At 66.6% G+C, this 18,083-nt stretch overlaps 2 protein-coding genes across 2 annotated transcripts in view; one reads left to right on the top strand and one right to left on the bottom strand.

The window, feature by feature from the left end:
* The window catches only part of PALM (paralemmin), an 18,154-nt gene extending 4,666 nt beyond the window's left edge, over positions 1-13,488 (bottom strand). Inside the window, exons 1-10 of the mRNA XM_057377562.1 lie at positions 13,353-13,488; positions 11,486-11,739; positions 10,337-10,417; positions 10,117-10,247; positions 9,131-9,245; positions 8,977-8,998; positions 8,689-8,778; positions 7,507-7,638; positions 5,587-6,125; positions 5,216-5,495 (exon numbers count right to left, since the gene is read on the bottom strand). Of these exons, the coding sequence (XP_057233545.1) occupies positions 5,216-5,495; positions 5,587-6,125; positions 7,507-7,638; positions 8,689-8,778; positions 8,977-8,998; positions 9,131-9,245; positions 10,117-10,247; positions 10,337-10,417; positions 11,486-11,739; positions 13,353-13,488 (1,780 nt within the window). The remainder of the gene's footprint in view (positions 1-5,215; positions 5,496-5,586; positions 6,126-7,506; positions 7,639-8,688; positions 8,779-8,976; positions 8,999-9,130; positions 9,246-10,116; positions 10,248-10,336; positions 10,418-11,485; positions 11,740-13,352) is intronic.
* Positions 13,489-17,838: 4,350 nt separating this feature from the next.
* PRSS57 (serine protease 57) overlaps positions 17,839-18,083 on the top strand; it is a 4,476-nt gene continuing 4,231 nt past the window's right edge. The window contains exon 1 of the mRNA XM_057377561.1: positions 17,839-18,035. Coding sequence (XP_057233544.1) covers positions 17,839-18,035 — 197 coding nt within the window. The remainder of the gene's footprint in view (positions 18,036-18,083) is intronic.

Raw genomic sequence — 18,083 nt, 5'->3', positions numbered from 1 at the left:
GCCACAGAGCCCAGACCCTGTCCCACCTCTGTCCCCCGGCCTGGCAGAGCTCTGAGAGAGCACACCAAACCTGCCACGGGCAGCCAGTGCTGCACCAAAGGCAGCCAAACCTCAGCCACAAGCTCCTGGTGACACCATGTCCAGCTCAGTGCCACTCCGGCCATGGGCAGCCTCGGGCACGTGCCCCGGGCAGGGAGTGACCTCCAGAGCTGGCCAGTGCTGGCCGGGAGAGGCGGTGCCAGCCCCTGGGCCATCCCTGCTGGAACAGCTCCTTGTGGGTTTACGGGAAGGAGCCTCCAAATAGCCCAGCTCTAGAAACGGCAGGGCCATAAAAATGGTTTCATGGCTCATAAAACGAGGGGACTTTAACCCCCCTGGCACACGGGGCAGGAGGGAATGGCCCCGGCCTTGGGGTCATTTCTCCAGCGCTGGTGGGGCCAGCTGGTGCCAGACAGGGAGGGGCAGCATAGGTGGGTCCCCCATGACACAGCGGCTGTCACCACACCTCAGATGCCATCCCTGGCTCCAGAACCAGTGACACACGTGTCACCTGCGGACGTGCGTGGAGCCGGCAGCGCATCCTGTGTCACTATTTGCCAAGGCACAGCCACGGCTTTGCTGTCAGCTGTCACCGCTCCTGGCTGGGCTCCTGTGAGCTCCGGCAGGTCAGGGTGTGTCACCGCTCCTGGGCACTCGGGGGGCATTCAGCAATGCCGGGGTGATGGCAAGGACAGCCCAGAGCCTGGGAGCCCCGGCAAACACAGCTCAGGGTGAGGCTCCCCGGACGGAGGAGGTGCCCGGTGTTCCCGGCATCCGGAGCATCCTGGCTCACCCCCGAGAATGAGAGCGCTCTGTGCGCCTCCCTCCTGCAGCGACAGCGCCGACTGAGCTTCCCCCGCTCCCCTCCAGCCCTCCCGGGATGCTCCATCCTCCCACAAACCGAGTCCCTGCCAGGAGCTCTTTAAACCTTTCCYGGGGCAGCAGCGCGTGGCTCTCATTAGCTGGGACATGGTGGCCAGCCCCGGGCGATGCCACACGGCTGGAAATGCTGCCCAGCCCTGTGCCCAACCCCGCTGGCTCTGCCCGCCTCAATTTCCCCGGCTGTGATTCACTCAGCGCTCTTTTATTGCCCGCAGTGACCTGGGTAATGAAAACCATCTGTCCACGCCTCTTACCATGTTTGGGGGGGACCAAGTCCCGGCTCGAAGGGGACCCCCTCACCGGGGAGCGCTGGTGGCCGGCTCAGGAGGGGAGAAAGGGACAGGGACACCAGCTGGGCTCTTATCAGGGCTCCCGGCCGSCTCCACGCGAGCGGAACGGCCCCTCCCAAAGCTGCGCCCAAAACATTCTACCTCCCTGAGCTGCGTCTGGTGCTGCGGGACTGCGGGGATTTGGGGGTCCCGGGCTTGTTCCCCCCATGCTGGGCTGCCCCGGCCCAGCCGAGCACCGCGGGAGGCGCTGGGCAGAGCAGCACCCACCCATCTGGCCCGGGACCCCCACCACAAGGAGACACCTGAGGGGCTTTGCAGGGTCCCCGCAGCTCGGGGGTTCGGCACGGGGTTGTGGAGCTGCATTGGACCCACCCTGAGCCCACTCTGAGCCCACCCTGAGCCCACCCTGAGCCCACTCTGAGTCCACCCTGAGCCCACTCGTGCCCACTCTGAGCTCACCCTGAGCCCACCCTGAGCCCCCAGACCGACTGATGCCCACACTCGTGTCCCTTTGCTGCCCACCCCAATCGCTCCAGCCCTCACTGCCGCCATCCCTGCGCGGGCACCGCTCCCTCCAAGGCCCGGGGGACACAACATCCCCCCAGCTCCCGGYGACCACGCTGCACTTACTGTCCAGGGAGCTGTCAGGGCAGGGGTCCCCATGCTCCGGGGAGGCCACACGGGGCACCCAGCCGAGCTGCGTGTGCCGGGGCGGGGCCGGGGTGACAGCGTGGGGTGTGGGGGGTGCGGGCGGCGCGGCTGCGGGGCGCTGATAAGCTCAGCAGCGAGGAGCTGTGGGGAATTCTGAGAACCGCGGGTGGCTCGGTGCCCTGTCCCCAAATTCCTGCTCTGCCGTCACCCTGCTGCAGCGGCTCCCATGCCCAGGGGGCTGCTTTTGGCCCCGATCTGTGGCGCTCACTGATGCCCAAACGCACACCGGTGCCAGCGCGCCCATGTGCCCGTGCCTCGATTCCCCGGCGCGGCGSTGCGGCCGTGCAGCCACAAACCTTCCTCCAGGCGCTTTCTGAGGAGAAAGCGCTCCATGAGCGCAGCTGAGGAGCCACGAAGCTACAGCCAGAGCATGGCTGTCCGGCTGTGTCCCCACCCCGTGCCCCAGGGTGGCTGTTAGCCCAGGAGGAGCAGCCCGGGCTCTCCCGKGGCACCGCGGGGCCGCCCCGGCGCGGTCTCTGATAACCCGGTGTTTGCACAGGCRGGTGCCCCGGCGCTGCCAGACCCAGCTCCTGGCAGCGCCCTCCTTCCCTGRGGACACGCGACCCTGCGCTGCTCTGGGTACCTGTGCCACCTGYCAGGATAAAGGCAGGAGCGCGGCACCGCGTCCTCGGTGCCCTTGGATGCCGGTGGCGTGGGTGACATTGCCAGCGCCCAGAACKGCCCTCCCTGYCGGCACGGGGTGCCACAGCCGAGCKGGCGATGCTGTGCCAGGACKCKCAGCCCTGCGCTGCGCCGGTGGCTGGGGAGGGACATCCCTGTCCTTGTCCCCTCTGCCCCCCGCTGGACCCCACTCCCTCCATGCAGCCCCTCCCGGCCCCGCCGCTGCCCGAGCACGGTGCTGGAGTCAGACAGACACCAGCGGACCCCAACTGCGGGTGCTGGGGTCCCACTTACCCCCTGCCCAGCCCCGGGTGCCCCCGTTCCCGCTCGGGGCCGGCAGCGGCTGATTTGGGCACGGACGCGGGTGCGCTGCGGCTGCCAGGCCGTTGTGCGTTTCCGGGCAGGTGAGCGGAGCCTGTTTTACCGTGGGGCTGAGCCAAAGTCCACAAGGGATGCCAAGGAGCCGGGAGCACTCCACGCCCGCCGCAGGGCGTGTGCTGGCACCTGGGCTGGCACCGGGCAGCGCCGGGGCCCCACCGCCCGAGGGAAGAGCCCTGCAATCCTGGCCCGGGGCAGAAACAGGATCTGCATCAGCCTGGGGTTGACCAGAGACCCACAAGCACCTGGTGATGGGATCTGAAGGGTCCTGACYCCATTCTTGACCCTTGAAATCTGAGCTGCCATGTCCCCTTTACCTGGGCAGTACCACCCTACATCCCTTTCCTCCCAGCAATCCCGGTTCCCACATCCTGTGCCCATACAAGGGAGGGGCAGCAGAGCCCACCCCGAATATCCCCATCCCAAACCGTCCATCCTCACCCTCCCAGGATCCCCAGCCCCGCCCAGCCTCCTCCCACCCATYGCTGGCTCCAGGCTGGTTGTTCACACAGTTTATTTGCTCGGTTTGGGTGTTTTACAAACAACGGGGTGGGGTGAGGTGGGGATGGGATGGGGAAGGGAATTCAAACGGCTTCGGCACAAGTGAAAAGCTCGGGGGCACGGGAAGTGCACTTCAGCGGAGCCGGGCGGGGCACACGGGGGTGTGGGATGGGGTGGGGACGATGCCGGGCCCACCGCCCCTTCCTCTCACCCCCCAGCCCCGGCCCGGGGGTCTGGTCCTGCTCCCCACCCCCCTCAGGGGCCGGGTCGGGCTGGGGGTCAAAGCCAAACGAGGGGCAGGGGGTGCCAGGGGGGCAGGGGGATCGCGGGTGGGGTGGGGTGGGTGGTGTTGGCCCCTGACGTGGGGTGGCAAGAGGTGACATTCCCCCAGGACAATGGGGACAGGTGCCCTGTGGCACCCAGCCCGTGCCCTGCTCTGCAGCAATGGGGCTCCAGCGATGCCCAGCAGTGGAAGGGGCAGGAGAAGCCCCCCCTTTGCCCTGGCAGTGCCATCCCAACCCCCCTTCCCCAGCTCTGCCTCACCCAGATGGGGCTCRGGACTGGGGTGGCACCACCAGCCCCCCCTCCAGCCCTGCAATGACTCTACTGGGGGGAAAATCACAGCCTGGGTGGGAACTGGGGGGCAACTGGGATGGCATGGGGACATGGGGAGGGGKTGTCACTGCTCACACAAGGGGAATGTGGGGGAAGGAACGCCTTGGGGGAACTGAGCCCCACCCCTGGCTGCTCTGTCACCAGCGTCCTGCTGGGCTGGGCAGCGTGGATGCTGCTTCACACGTTTTTGGGGGTCCCTGGGGGCTTGCCCAGCCTCACAGGGGGAACCTTCTCACACTCAGACAAGGATCCCTACACTGGCTGATGGCTGCAGCCTGCCCGAAGCTCCTGGACCAGTGTCTGGGCACTGCCAGCCCGGCTGCTGCGGCTCAGGGCCAGCTGATGTGGGCAATGGGTACCAAAAGCTGCGAGGCGCCCCCCACGCCTGCCCCAGTTGGTCTCAGTGGGGAGGAAACGCTGGTGCTGGTGGTGAAATCCCCACTGAAGGGCTGGGGTGCGGGGTGGGGCAGCAGGGAGGCTGCCCTCGGTGGGACACCAGACCCCTGGGCAGCTCCCAGTGCCGCTACTGGGGTGAACTGGGGTGAACTGGGCTGCCCCACTCCCCTGGGGGACCCAACGCTGCAGCCCGGGACCCCAGAACGCGGCTCTGCAAAGCTGCTGCTGCCGAGCTGTGGGCGCAGGAAGGGGACAGGATGCTGGGCCATGCTCCTGCTGCCACGAAGGACCCTCACCCCATTCCTGCCCCACAAGGCTGAGTCCTCCAGGTCCCCTTCCCTCGCTGCCATCGCCCCAGGAGGACACGGGCACTGGGCACAGCGCAGTTCGGCCCCATCGGCTGGCAAACCCAGTGGCACCAGCCGGCAGCCGAGGCAGAGGAGTGGCTGTCACTGCCAGCACCAGAGTGAGGGGCTCCCGGGAGGAGCAGAGCAGGCCTGGGGACCCTACAGGAGCCTGGGTGGCCCCAACCATCACCACAGCCGAGTATCAGGGAGTGGACGCTGCCCTCGCAGCCCGTCCCTCGCCGGACACGCTCCGTCCTTGAGGGCTCGGGGAGCCCGGGACCGCGGGGATGAGGATGTGAGATGGAGCAGAGATGTCCAGGGGCAGCCAGGGGGGACAGACYCAGGCTTTTCCCCGCTGGAGAAGCRGATGATGRTGATGGAGGCACAGAGRGAAGGGCTGGCACGGGGCTGGGCCGGGCCAAGAGCGGCTCCCACGGCTGCCGGCTCCCGGGGAGTCATCTACGGACACAGTGTCGTCCTCCGATCCCCTGCCCGGCGGCTCCGTCCTCCGGCGGCGGGCGAGGCGATGGCGATGGCGGTGACGGTGGCGGTGCCGGTGCCGGAGGGAGCGGCCCCGGTGTCGGCGGCAGGCGGGGACGAGGGGGGTCACTAATAAATACCACAGGCAGCGCTGGTTGGGGGGCGGCGCGGGGCCGGTGTGGGGCGGACGGGGCCCGCCGCAGCCCCCTTGGCACCATGTTGGATCTCCCCGGTTCTGCAGAAAGAGGGGCCGTGTCCGGTGGAAGGGGGGAGCCCGGCGTGAGCAGGGGCCGGGGCGGAGGGGGCTCGGCGGGGGCTCACATCACCGTGCAGCACTTGCAGCGCTGCTTCTTCGCGTCTGTCTCCTGCTCGGCCTCCTTGGCGTCCGTGGCGTTGGCGCCGGGCTTCTGCCCGCCCGCGCCCTCCTCGCCCAGCGGCTGCGCGGCCGCCGGCTCCAGCGCCGTGCCGTTGGGCGGCGTGTGGTCCTTGTGCGCCGGCTCCGGCTTGCTCTCGGCGTCCTCGATCACCACCAGCTCCGCCTTGATGGTGCCCTCCAGCCCCAGCACCTTCTTGGTCTCGTTCTCATCCTCCACGTTCTGGTAGCCCATGAAGATCATGGTGACGGGCTGCTCCGTCCCGTCGCCCGTGGCCGCCGTGCCGCTGTCCCGCGGCTTTGCCTGAAGCCCGGTGATCTCCCGGCGCGGTGTSGGTTTCTGGCTGCCCGGGCCAGCCTTGGCCGGGGTCTGACGCCCGGCGCCTTCGCTCGCCTCGTCCGCCTTGTGSAGGAGCTCGTCCACCTCGGAGGAGCTGAGCGGGTGGGCTCCRTTCTGCAGGGCTCCGTCCTCGGCGGTCACCGCGTGTACCACTGCGGGGACAAGAGGAGGGAGGGTGAGGGGGGTGAAGGATGGGGGCACAGGGTGACCACCCACTCAGCCCCGTGGTCAGGGGCAGCCCCTTCCCCTCTCCAAAGCTCCTGTACAGAGGCTGGGACCCCCCAGCATCCCAACCCTCCCCTCAGCAGAGCTGCTGCCAGATCCCCTCTCGTCACCTGGCTCCTGCCCCACAGCAGCCACGGAGACCGAAATAAAAGCCCAGCTCGAGGAGCTGTTCCCGAAGCCTCAGGCTCGGCGAGCCCTGCGGGAGCCGTGGCCACTTGCCAGGTCACCGACAGCCGGCCAAGCTGCCCGTGGTGGGACAGYGTCGGCTGGCGCCCGGCTCGGCCGGGGCTGACGTGACACTGTGCCAGGTCACCGCTGCCACCTCTGAGACCCCAGCCATGCTCGGCCAGTGCTGCSCCRCMGTGTTCCCCCCACCTCCTGCCACGCCCGCCAGGACCRTTGTCCCCRTTGTCCCCGTTGTCCCCGTTGTCCCCGTTRTCCCYGTGCCCRGGGGAGYCRGGGCTTTCCCCCCCAGCCAGGCTGTCCCAGCTGCTCGTGGCGCTGGACATGGAGATGTGAAGATGTGCGTCATGGCCGGAGTGGCCAAGGGCTTGTTGTGCTTTCCACTTGACCCAGGGCATGGTGTGATGGTCAGTGCAGCTCCCTCAGTGGGCAGCCAGTGAGTGAGGGACAGTGACAGTGACCAGGGCCAGCACGGCCACAGGGAGGGGGTTGAACAGGAACACTGTGCTGTGTTTTCCTTGGAAAGGCCGTCGGTCTGCTCAGCCACCACAGCTCCCAGTGAGACGCCCCAGTTCATAGCTGGTCCTTGCCACCACGATGGTCCCTTTGGGTTTCACCAGGCCCTTCGGAGCAGGTTCCCAGATGTTCCCAAAAGTGGGAGCTGCACACAGGGATCAGTCCCTGCTGTTGTGCTCCCCAGTGCCAGACTGTGGGACAGCCCATCGTGGTGCTGGTGCTCATTCCCTGCCCGTGGGACAGCCCATCGTGGTGCTGGTGCCCATTCCCTGCCCGTGGGACAGCCCATCGTGGTGCTGGTGCCCATTCTCTGCCCGTGGGACGGGCTCCCAAGTCTTGGACACGACAAATCCTCTTCTCTGCTCTCCAGAAGTGCAAGGTCACGATGTGCAAACCAGGGCTGGCCCATCCGGACCATCCCCACCACGCTGCCAGGATGATCCTGCGCTCCACCAAACTGGGACCGGTGAGGGATTGCCCTCAGAGGGCTGGGAAGGCCATCAGGAACAGCCCCCACACTTCCTCACCCCGCTGSGTGCCCGCTGGGATGTTCGGGTGGCCGCTCCCTCGTCCCCTGCCCAGCACTGGCCACCGGCCACCAGCSCGTACCTTTGGTCTCATCCTCGTACACTTTGACCCCCTGCAGACAGTGGTTCTGGGGGAGCATGGTGGTGCTGGACAGGACCTTGGTCTCCCCAGTCACTCTGTCCTTTTCCACTGTGATCTCCACCGAGTACATGGCTGGGACACAAAGAGGACAGCGCGCGTTACGGCCGCCCCTCCCCTCCCTCGCTCTGCGGCTGGACGGCGTGTGGCAGCAGCGCTGTGGTGCTCAGCAGGGCTCAGAGGTGCTCAGCAGGGCTCAGTGGCGCTCAGAGGTGCTCAGCAGGGCTCAGAGGTGCTCAGCAGGGCTCAGAGGTGCTCAGCAGGGTGCTCAGCAGGGCGCAGCGGGGCTCAGCGGTGTTAGCAAGGCGGCAGCGAGGAGCGGTGAATGGCAGAGGCGGGTGCGGCATCCCTGGCACATCCCTCCTCCCGGGACCCGTGGGGCCGTTGCCATCCTGGTGCTGCTGGCATCCCCTTACCTCCACGGCTGCTGGGGTTCTCGGGCTGAGCCGTGTCCATCTGTCCGGCCAGTTCTGGCCGTGGGGGCCGGGCTGGGAGCCGGCTTCATGCTCACGGAGGCTCAACCCCCACTGATGGTGCTGGTGCTGGGACAGCCCCTCTGCCCCCRCGGGATGGGCAATCCTGGGCATCTYTCCTTCCACTCCTGGCCAGTCCCTGCCAGCAGCGGGGTCCCCTCAGCCCTGTGCTTTGCTCCGAGGATCCCAAGACGGGCTCTGCCCCATGTTGGTGCCACGGTCTGGTCTGAGCCATCACCCCAAACCAGAGCAAACCCCTCCAGCAGCAGAGGCGGCCGCAGCTCCCCCAGCTCAGGCAGCGTGGCCCCACGTGCCCCGTAGCACACATAGGGTCAGCCATGCCSGCAGCTGACCCTCAGCTCCCTCGCCCCTGCGCAGAGAAGCCGAGAACAAGAGCGGGAAGGATGAAACCGGAGCAGAGACGTGGCACGGGGCTGAGGCAGAGGGGCCCTGAGCCACGAATCAACCGTGGGGCGGAAGCAAAACCAAACCCTGTGATTGCAATGACGGCTGTTCTGTGCCCTGGGCTTGGAAAGGCATCGAGCGGCACKGCGGGGAGCGGCTGTGGTGGTGGCAGCGAGCCGAGGGCGGTGCAGARGGGACGGGGAAGCAGCCTGGAAGGAGCGCTCCTCCCCGGGCAGTGGGCACCTACCCGCCTTCATCATGTCAGTGCCTTCCACTGCCTTCATGGGGCTGCTGGAGAGCCTCTTGTCGGCTGGAGGTGGAGAGGAGACACGAGCGCCTGAGCCAAAACCAGTGCCTGCCCGGTCATCCGTGTGTGCCCGTGGGTCAGGCCCCAGGGAGGGCTGTGTGTCCCCCCGTGGCCRGTGCCCGGGAGGGGACAYGGGGACAGGGCAGTGTCTGGCTGTCCCCACCCGTGTGGCCCCAGCAGGGAGCGATTGGCGCTGAACCGCGGCTGAGGGGATCAGGATTCACCTACCCTTTACTGTGCCCAGGGGACTCTGCAAAACAGAAGGGAGAGGTTATAGAGCTGCTGGCACYCTCCACGGCCCCGCTGCCCACCCATCCCCGCCAGGGCAGGGACCCCGAGCCCGCTGCTGGCRGCCCTGCCCTCACCCAGCAGCCGTGCCCACCTTCTTCACGTTGGGGACGGCCTCAGCCTTCTCCTCCTTGGCCGCCTCTGCCAGGTTCTCCTTGGTGGAAGCCACGGAGGTGCTGTTCTCCAGCGTCTCCAGCTCCTTCTCCAGCCTGCAGGGAGAGACAGCGCTGAGAGGCCGAGGGGAGCTGCGCTCTCAGGGACAGAGAGCCGTGCTGCAGGCGGCCACAGCAGACTTGTGAACGCGAGCCAGCGACACGGGGCAGGGGACAGAGGCACAAATCATCCCCTGGGCTCATGAGGTGCAGGGACAGATGGAATCTGGCACTGCTGTCGCTGTCTCTTTGCAGGGGGAAAGCCACCAGGCATCAAGTGGGTGGCAGAGACCCTTTTTTGGGCACCGGGCAGGGGCACCAACCCTCCCCCCGCCGTGTCCTTGGTGGCCGGAGCGACGCTGTCCGGTCATCATTCCGCTCCCACACATGTTGCCCAAAACCCGGCTGAGCTTTCCGCGAGTGCAGCCTGCTGTTCCCAGCCACCAGCCGGGCAGCACAGCCCCACCGGGATGCAGGAGACRTCCAGGGAGTCCCCAGGCACTGGCGCGGCGGCAGCTGCCCCCGGCAGAGCTCCCCCGGGCTCCTCGCTCGGCGCCGGCCGAGGAATGCACCGCGCCATTAGCCGGACACAAAGGGCCCTTCGTGCCTGACCCCTCGCTGCACCGATGCTCGGTAATTAGCGGCACCGCCGTGACTGATTGCATTCCTGCTGCGCTGCCGGGACACCTCCGAGCCGGGGCTGCGGGCCCCCGCCTGCGGCTGCTCGGGGACGAGGGGGTTGGGCAGGGGATGAAGCATCTCCCTCTCAACCTCCCCTCGCTGTCCTTCCCAAGGGCTGAGCCACCAGGGTGGGGACAGTGTGTGTGTCCAACACATGGGACCCAGCTGAACCTCAGCACCCCCACCCAGGGGTCTCTGGAGGGACACGGGTGCTSTCTACCTGCACCCCAAGATCCGGCCCCGTTACCTCTGGATGGAYTCCTCCAGCTCCTTGGTCTTCACCTCATCCTCCTGCATCTGTTTCTTCATGGCCTCTTCCTCCTCGGAGGCAGAAGCCGGAGCCCCCTCCAGGAGCCATCTCTCCCGCAGAGCCTTGGACTGGGGAGCAGAAAGGGGGTCACAATCCTGCTCTCCCCCCGGCCGGGGGCTCCCCAGCGCAGAGGACGCCCGGGGAGAGCAGAGCTCACCTTGAGATGCTGCAGCTGCCGCCTGTCATCCTCGAGCTGCCGCCTTTTGTTCTCGATCTCCGTCTGACGCTTCCGCTTCTCCTGCAGGGACGGGAGCGGTGGGGCCGGGGTCGGCGTGGGGAGGGGGTGGGCACCGGGCATGGCCGGGCAGGGAGGAGCGGGGCCGAGGGGCAGCGAGACCSGGAACACCCCACGGCAAGCCTGGTRTSACGTCCCTGCCCTCTCTGGGACAAACTGAAGCGCTGAGGGTGCAGAGAAATCGGGGGCAGAGCCTGGGCTCTGTTCACCATCTCAAAATGTCACCTTCCCCTCGGCCGGCCCCACTGAGCGAGCTGCCAGCGCGGGGGGGAACGGCCCCCGCGGCCTCTACCTCGCCCCCCTCTCCCCGCCACCCGTCCTGGGGCTGCTCCAGATCATTTCAGCAGAGTCAGACCCAGCCCGGACGCGTCACCCGGCGCTTTCTCCTCTGGTCCAGAACAATTTGCCCTTTGTGCGGCGGAGATCGGCCGCTTGCCGGGCTGGGCTGGGCTGGGCTGGGGTGGGCAGTGGGGCAGGGATGGGCACAGGGGCTGCTGTGGGGCAGCAGTGGGTTCAACCAACGCAGCGCCCTGTTCTGTGCTGGGAGGGGCTGTTCGACCCCCGACTGCTCGCTAATTAATGTAATTATGAGTGCCCATGGTGGGTGCTGGATGGCACCATCCTCAGCTCTTCCTGGGGAAGGAGGAGGGGGGGAATCATCACTCATTTCCCTCACTCGGGGCTCGTCAAGGCGCTGCTTCGTTAATTAAACCTCCCAGCTGCCTGTTGCTCGCTCTGTCCCTGTTTCAACCACACAGCCACGCCACGCTGGCTGTGACACCCCAGGAGGAGCCATCACAGGCACAATCTAGCGTGGGTCATTCCGAGTCCTTGTCCAGCAGCTGGGGACCCCCGGGATGGGGAGAGTCTGTCCCCTACACCCTTCTCCCCGCTGGTGTCTGCCCTATGTGCTGCAGGTGACAGCACGGGGATGTGGGGACACTGGCCTGAGAGAGGACACTGGCCTGAGAGGTGACACTGGTCTGAGAGGTGACATTGGCCTGAGAGGGGACACTGGTCTGAGAGGTGACATTGGCCTGAGAGGGGACACTGGCCTGAGCAGGGACTCACCGCGATGGCCTGCAGCCTCTCCTGCTGAAGGGTGCTGGCCTCCACGACCCTGCAGAGATCAGAGAGCAGCAGTGAGGGGTGGCTCCAGCGGCAGGTGACCGCGACAGTGCCCAAACACCAACCCAGACGCCATGGCACACGAAGGGTCAACCCTTCCCTTCCAYCGGCTGTTTCCTCCTCACTTCCCTGGAGCCTGCACGGCTCCTCCGGGCACCCCTTGACCCCTGTCCTGCCCAATACCCCAGGACAGGCACCTTGCCCAGCACCTGGAGGATCCTCTCACCCTGACCCGCTCCCACCGTGGCGCAGATGGAAACCCTGACCACGGAGGGGTTGGAGCAGGACGTTTCTGGCCAACCCTGCGTTCCAATCTGGCTCACGCTTTCCATTCCAAGCCCGTTTCTTGGCTGCTGACACCTTTCCCGGACGGTGACCTTTGCGGGCTGCGCGCACAGGCACACGCACGCACACGTGCACAGACACACGCATGACACACGCATGACACACGTATGACACATGCATGACACACGCATGACACACACATGACGACAGGCTCTGCTCCCAGTGGCATCCGTATTTCCGAGCCCAGCACCTGCCCCTGCAGCACGGCTGTGCCGGGAATGTCGCCTCTCTGGCCCCGGCACAGCTTTCCCGGCTCGCCCAGCCCCCGGAGCGCTGCCAGGAGGGTTCATCCCTTATCCCCCATCCCCACAGCCACCTGCCCACCCACCCGCGTTCCTGTGTCCCCAAGGTGCGGTGACACGGGCCAGTCTGACCAGCAGCAGCCCCCGGGGCCTGGCAGGAGCCCCCGCGCCGCCGAGCGCCAGGTGCGGTTCAGCGCCGGGAGGCTCGGACCGGGATGCTCCAGCGCCACAGGAGCTGCTGGCCGCTCGCCAGACGGTGCTAACGAAGTGCTTAGCTGTGGCGCTAATTAGGGTGGGAGGCTCTGAGGTATTGTCAGGCGATGGATCATCTCCGCTCGCTCGCCGGAGCAAGGGGCAGAGGTGGACCCGGCGCGGTTTGACAAGGATGGTTTTACACGCGGGGTGGGTTTTGGGGTGCTGAGGCACACATGTGACATCCCTCTCTGACCTCACACGCGTGTCCCCTCGCACGGGCTCCCCGCTGGTTTTGCCACAACTCAAACGGGGCTCTGTAGGGTGAGAGCAACCCCTGCCCCCGCCCGCTCCCTCCTCAAAGCCAGCAATTAACCGGGAGCCGCTCAGAGCCGCCGTCCTCCCCTCACCCCGCACCCTGGGGATCCCTGCGATGCGCAAAAAAAAAAAAATCCAGGCCAGGAAAACAAACGGGGAAGGTGTCGCTTTTTGTGGTGGTTATTTTCGTGCTGTTTGCAGCGACGCCGCGACTGTTCCGCCGGCGCAGGCGCACGGTACCGCTCGTGTCCCGTGTGTTCCTCGCCAGCCCCACAGCTCTGGGGCTGCCCTTCATCGTGGGCTCCCTCCCGGTGTGGGGCCACAGGTCCCCTCAGTCCGGCTCTTGGCATCCCGCACCCGCAGGGCGTTGAACTGGGCCCCTTTTCTCTCCTGGATCTTGCCCTGTTCGACGGATCCAAACTTTTACAGCATTCCTGAAACATTCTGTTCTGCTTTTCCTCCCTCCTCCATCCTCTTTTATTTTCCATTATTTGCTACAGTCTCCACATTCCCAGGTCAGACGCCAGGAAATCTTCCTGGCCCAGGGAGAGACGCGGAACAGGCTGGGTGCCCCTCGCTGCAATCTCCCAGCCCGCTCAGCCCCTGCCCTGGGGRCTCTGATCCATCGAGGAGGGGCTGAGCGGGGACCACCGCCACACCCGCACTCCCTGCCCGCTGGGACTGGGCTATGGGGTGGAGATGAGGGGTCTCACGCTCTCCAACAGCCCCATCCCGCCCGTTCTCCRGGGCTCGGAGCGATGGGGCCCCGCTGCCGCCGGCCCTGGTGACTGATGGAGGCGGCTCCCTGGCAATGGTTCCCTGGCAACAGTGCCATGGCAACGGCGCCATGGCAACGGGCGAGCGCCGAGGGGATGCGGGGGGATCCGTGTGGCGACYGAGGAGCCCCTCGGGGCTGGGGCGCCGCTCCCCAGGTCTGGAACCCCGGCAGCACCGGCGGGACAAAGCCGTGGCACCACCGGGGTATCTAGGGGTTCTGGTGCTCCCGGGTGTCAGGAAGGGTGGGAAGGTGATCCCGGGGCCACCGAGCTCCTCAAGGGCCACCAACCCGGACGAGGAGCAGGGACATGGGGGATGATGGCCCGGGGGCTCCCAGCAGCAGCCCCCCACCCCGGGCTGGACCCACACACACGTGTGAGCGCACACGCACCCCCTGCACACACCCGCACTTTCTCTTGGCTCTCCAGCTCTTTCCAGCCCTGCTGATGCTGCCGTTTCCCACCATCACAAGGGAAGCCCGTGACCTTTTGTCTCCTCCCGCCTGACATGAAACAATAATGTTTATTTGCCTTCCTCTGTTTTTTTCCCATTAGCTCATCCAAATGTGCGAAAGAGCCGTTCCGAGCTGCTCCTCTGCTCCCCTGACCTCCGCTCCCTCCCCACCCTCTCGGCTCCAAACTGGGAGAAGGCAGGAGAATGCCCCGCACGGGCACCACCCCCGAGCCGAGGTGGGGCTGCAGGGCCGGGGGTTGTGGTAGAGGCAGCAGTGCAGGATCCAGCGCTGATTTTACAGCCCCGTTCCCATGCCAGGAGCCGGGCCCGGAGTGACGCGGCCGCGGGGAGGCTGCAAAGCTCTGTCACAAAGCCATTAACAGCGCGGCCGGGATCGAACGCTCCCGATGGCAGGCGCGGGAGGGAGGGGAGGGGGCTGCAGCCGCCCCGGGGGCTGCCACGCATCGACCACCAAGGCAAATTCATCGGTGGCAGCCAGAAATCCGCGAGGCTGAGGGTCCGGACCCTGCTCAGGTGCTGCTGGACCCTACCCCACGGTGCTGCTGCCTCCCCCCGCTGCTGCTGCATCGCCCCAGCGCTCATCCCACTCCTTCCCAGCGCTCCCGCTGCCTTCCCAGCGCTCCCACTGCCTGCGCAGCCCCAGCCATCACCGCTGCCCGGGGAGGGGACAGGGACGGAGGGAGGCGGGGGGAGGAGATGGCAGCCCCAGGCTCCCGAAAACGCAGATGCATTAGAGCAAGCGGAGCTGCCTGATTGATTCTCCGGGCTGAGACGTGGGCTGGGAGTGCCAAGAGAAAATGGATCCCATGAATATTTGATGAACGGAGGCTCGGGGAAGGAGTTTGATTGGAAAATTACAGATCTTTCAAACAATGGTTCAAGTGCCCTCCAAACACTTGGGTTTCCAGCTCCCTCCCAGTTAGAGGAGCAAGGCTCCACCAGGAAACTCCCACCATTATTCATGAATGAGAGCGGAGCCGCTCCCCACACCCCGGACGGGCAGTGCTGGCACCGGCCAGGATGTGGCACCTGTCCCCTGTCACCAGCCATCCTTGGCTTCCTGCTCTCGTGTGGCAGAGAGAATGGCAATGCCACCAACACAGGCACACACGAGGTTCCAAGGARCCAGCAGGAACGTGGATCCCATCACAGGCACCCCCGTGAGCCCCGACATTCCTGGGGAGCTCAGTCCTCAGCGCCAAGCCCGGGGGCTGGGCCCAACCCGCGTCCAGCCCTGCTCCTTCCCGAAACACCWGTCTGGGGCAGGATCCACCCGGCTCCTCTCCCTCCTCCGGGCTCATCCTTGCTCCCGACGGTGCCTCCTGTCTGGGACCTGGGGGCTGCTTGTCTCTGGATGGGGTGAGGAGGCTCAGGAATCTGGGCTGTGCCTCCAGCCCCGATCCCGGCGCTTCCACTCAGCAACACACGGCACCTCCTCGGCTTTCCTCCGGCATCTCCACCGCTGGAGCCCCAGCCTGGCTCTCAGCACAGCTCCCAGCACAGCCCCAGCCATGTGAACGCCCACCCCCCTGGGGAAAGGGGCTGTTTCTGGCCAGGAAGCAGCGACGCCAACACCGGCGGCTTCCCAGGAAAGCTGCTCCGGTTCCTCCCAGCCGGGCAGGTCCAGCCGAGAGGCCCCGTGGTGCGGCTGAACTCTGAACCCCACGAGCAGGGCTGGGCGCTCTTGTGGGGCCACCTGTGCTGGAGTTTTGTGGCCTCTCTGGGCGGGCTCGAAGGGTGACAGTGCCATTCCTGYGGCTGCACACGGGGACAGGATGGGTCTGACCCTTTCTGTTTCCTTGCACGTGGCTGGGAGGCAGCGGGGTCTGGCTTGGGTTTCGCTTCTCCCTGGATGTCAGCAAGGCCTTGAGTGCCTCCCCAAAGGACTCAGGGGTTATTTCTCAGGCAGAAATGTCTCTCTTTCCCCTGGGTAAAACTGTCAGCTTTGGATTGGGGTTGAGAAGGCACGACTGGGAGAGCCCTTTCTCCGAGGAGACCCTCAGAGGGAGCAGCAACCGAGACAAACCACGAGAGCAGCCAGATGTGAGATGCAGGAGCACCAGCTGCTCCCCAACACGGGCAGCAGCGAGAGCAGAGGGCACACAAACAGCTCCAGTGGGACCAGCACGGCCTTTACCAAAGCTGGAAGGTTTCCCCCAAACCTCCCCGGGCACCAGCGGGTTGTGGCAGCCAGGACCCTCCTCCAGCCACGGCCGGTGCCAAGGCAGAGCTGGAGCCAAGGCAAAGGCAGCAGTGCCCGCCCCAACACCCGTTGGCTGCCGCAGAGCCGGGCCAACAGCGGGGCAACGCCTCTCCATGTCCCCAACTGCCCCAGGACCCCCCTAATCCTCCCAGCCCCACGGCCAGGCTCTGGCTGTGCTCCCCACCATGGCTCAGTCACAGAGTTTCACTCAAAATGAGGAGACATTGGCAGGTCCAGTGCCTGGATGTGGTTGGGGGAGGGTTTTACACCCCTCCTTGGGCTCTTTGGCCCTTGTTGGGAGGGTCAGTCTGAAGCGGGGTGAACGGCAGCGTGTGGAGCCCCTGGGCARGAGCCACCACCCTGTCCAACACCATCCCCCACCTCAACCCCAGCCCCAGACTGCTCTGCCCCAGGAGAGCCCRAGCTCAGCCCGACAGCTCCTCACCCCCTCCCCAGGGCACGTCACACCCCTCGGCTCTGCCCTTCCCCTCGCCGCTGCCTTTTGGCACATCACASGCGTTTTCCTCCCCAAAGAGGCTCTTTCCTGCAGGGACTGAGGCGCCGTGGGGCTGCCCGGAGCTGTGGCTCTGCTTTGTCCAGCAGCACGGGGAGCCACTGTGCTTCCCCAGCCCTGCAGCTGCTGCACCCCAATCTCCAAAACATCCCTGCATCCCCAGCTCAGTTCCAGCCCCAAATCAGCCAGAGCCCACCCTGGCCCCAGGACACCCTCACCCCTCCCCACTGCCTCAAGGCCTCTCGGGGTGCCCAGGGGGGAGGCAGGTGGTGATGAGAGGGACCTGTTGAGTACCCCTTGTCTCGGTAGCCACTGGTAAATGATCAGTGCAAGGTGAGGGTGGCTGGTCCAGGGCTGGCTGGRTGCCCCAGGAACCCCCCAGTGCCAAACCCAGGCGGGGTTTGGGGTGTTCACCAGGCAGGGACCAGAGCCACGGGAGGGAAAGAAAGGCCTGGGTGAGACTGGGCCAGARCTGTTGGTGTCCAGCCCAGCTGTTGGTGTCCCCGAGGGGCAAAACCAGCACACAGTCCGTGGCCACAAGCCCCTGGCGGCCTCAGCCTGCTCCAGCCTTCCCCCACCCGCCCGGCTCCCGGCGGCCGGGCAGGGCCCCAGCGCAGCACACAAAGGATGAGGCCGGGGTCGGACAGTGTCCATCTGTCCRGACTTGTCCGGCGGGACCCTCTTCACGCGGATCCCCCTGGCCACAGCCGGGTCCCTGGGCAGGGGCTGGGGGGGGACAGCGCAGGGAGGGGTCCGCAGCTCTCGCCACCCACTCACCCCACCACACGCAGCAGCAACAACAGGTTCAAAACACAAAAATAAACGCCCTCCCCACCCCCCGCTTCCTGCACCGCTGCCAGCCCCGACACCCCCCCGCACCCTCCGCAGCCCCCGCACCCACACCGGAGCCTCTGCTGCTGCCCCCCGAGCCGGCGCTCCAGCACCCCACGGCGGGGCAGGGACCGGGGAGGGGCCGCACCTGCTGAGCGGCACCGGGGGGAAGGAGGCCCCGGGATCGGGGTGCCGAGCCCCGGAACTAAGGGGATGGGAGCCCCCGGTATTGGGGTCCTGAGCCTCAGGATCTGGCAGGATGTGAATCCCCAGTTTTGGGGTCACAARCCCTGGCATTGGGGGGATGCGAGCCCCACCCCCGGTTTTGGGGTCCCAAGCCTCAGCATAGGAGGGATTCAAACCGCCAATATTGGGGTCCTGAATCCCCAGAATCAGGGGGATGCGAGCCTCGGATTTTGGGGTGCTGAGTCCCCAGGAGCAGGGGGATACGAGACCCCAGGTTCGGATTGCCCAGCCCCGGTATCGGGGGTGTGCGAGCCCCCGGTACGCGCTCCGCGAGCCGGCGGAGCGAGCTTCCCGCAGCCCCGGTGCGGGGGTCCCGAGCCCCGGCCCCCGCTCCCCGCTCCCCCCTCCCCGGTACTGCGGTCTCGGCCGGCGGGGCCGGGGGAAGCGCGGCCCGGTGCC

Source organism: Malurus melanocephalus, unplaced genomic scaffold (assembly GCF_030028575.1).
Source record: "Malurus melanocephalus ecotype Western Australia unplaced genomic scaffold, MMel_1.1 scaffold_318, whole genome shotgun sequence".
In the NCBI taxonomy this organism is placed as follows: Eukaryota; Metazoa; Chordata; class Aves; order Passeriformes; family Maluridae; genus Malurus; species Malurus melanocephalus.
Note: the sequence above shows the minus strand (reverse complement) of the source record. Positions and strands in the feature narration are given on the sequence as shown.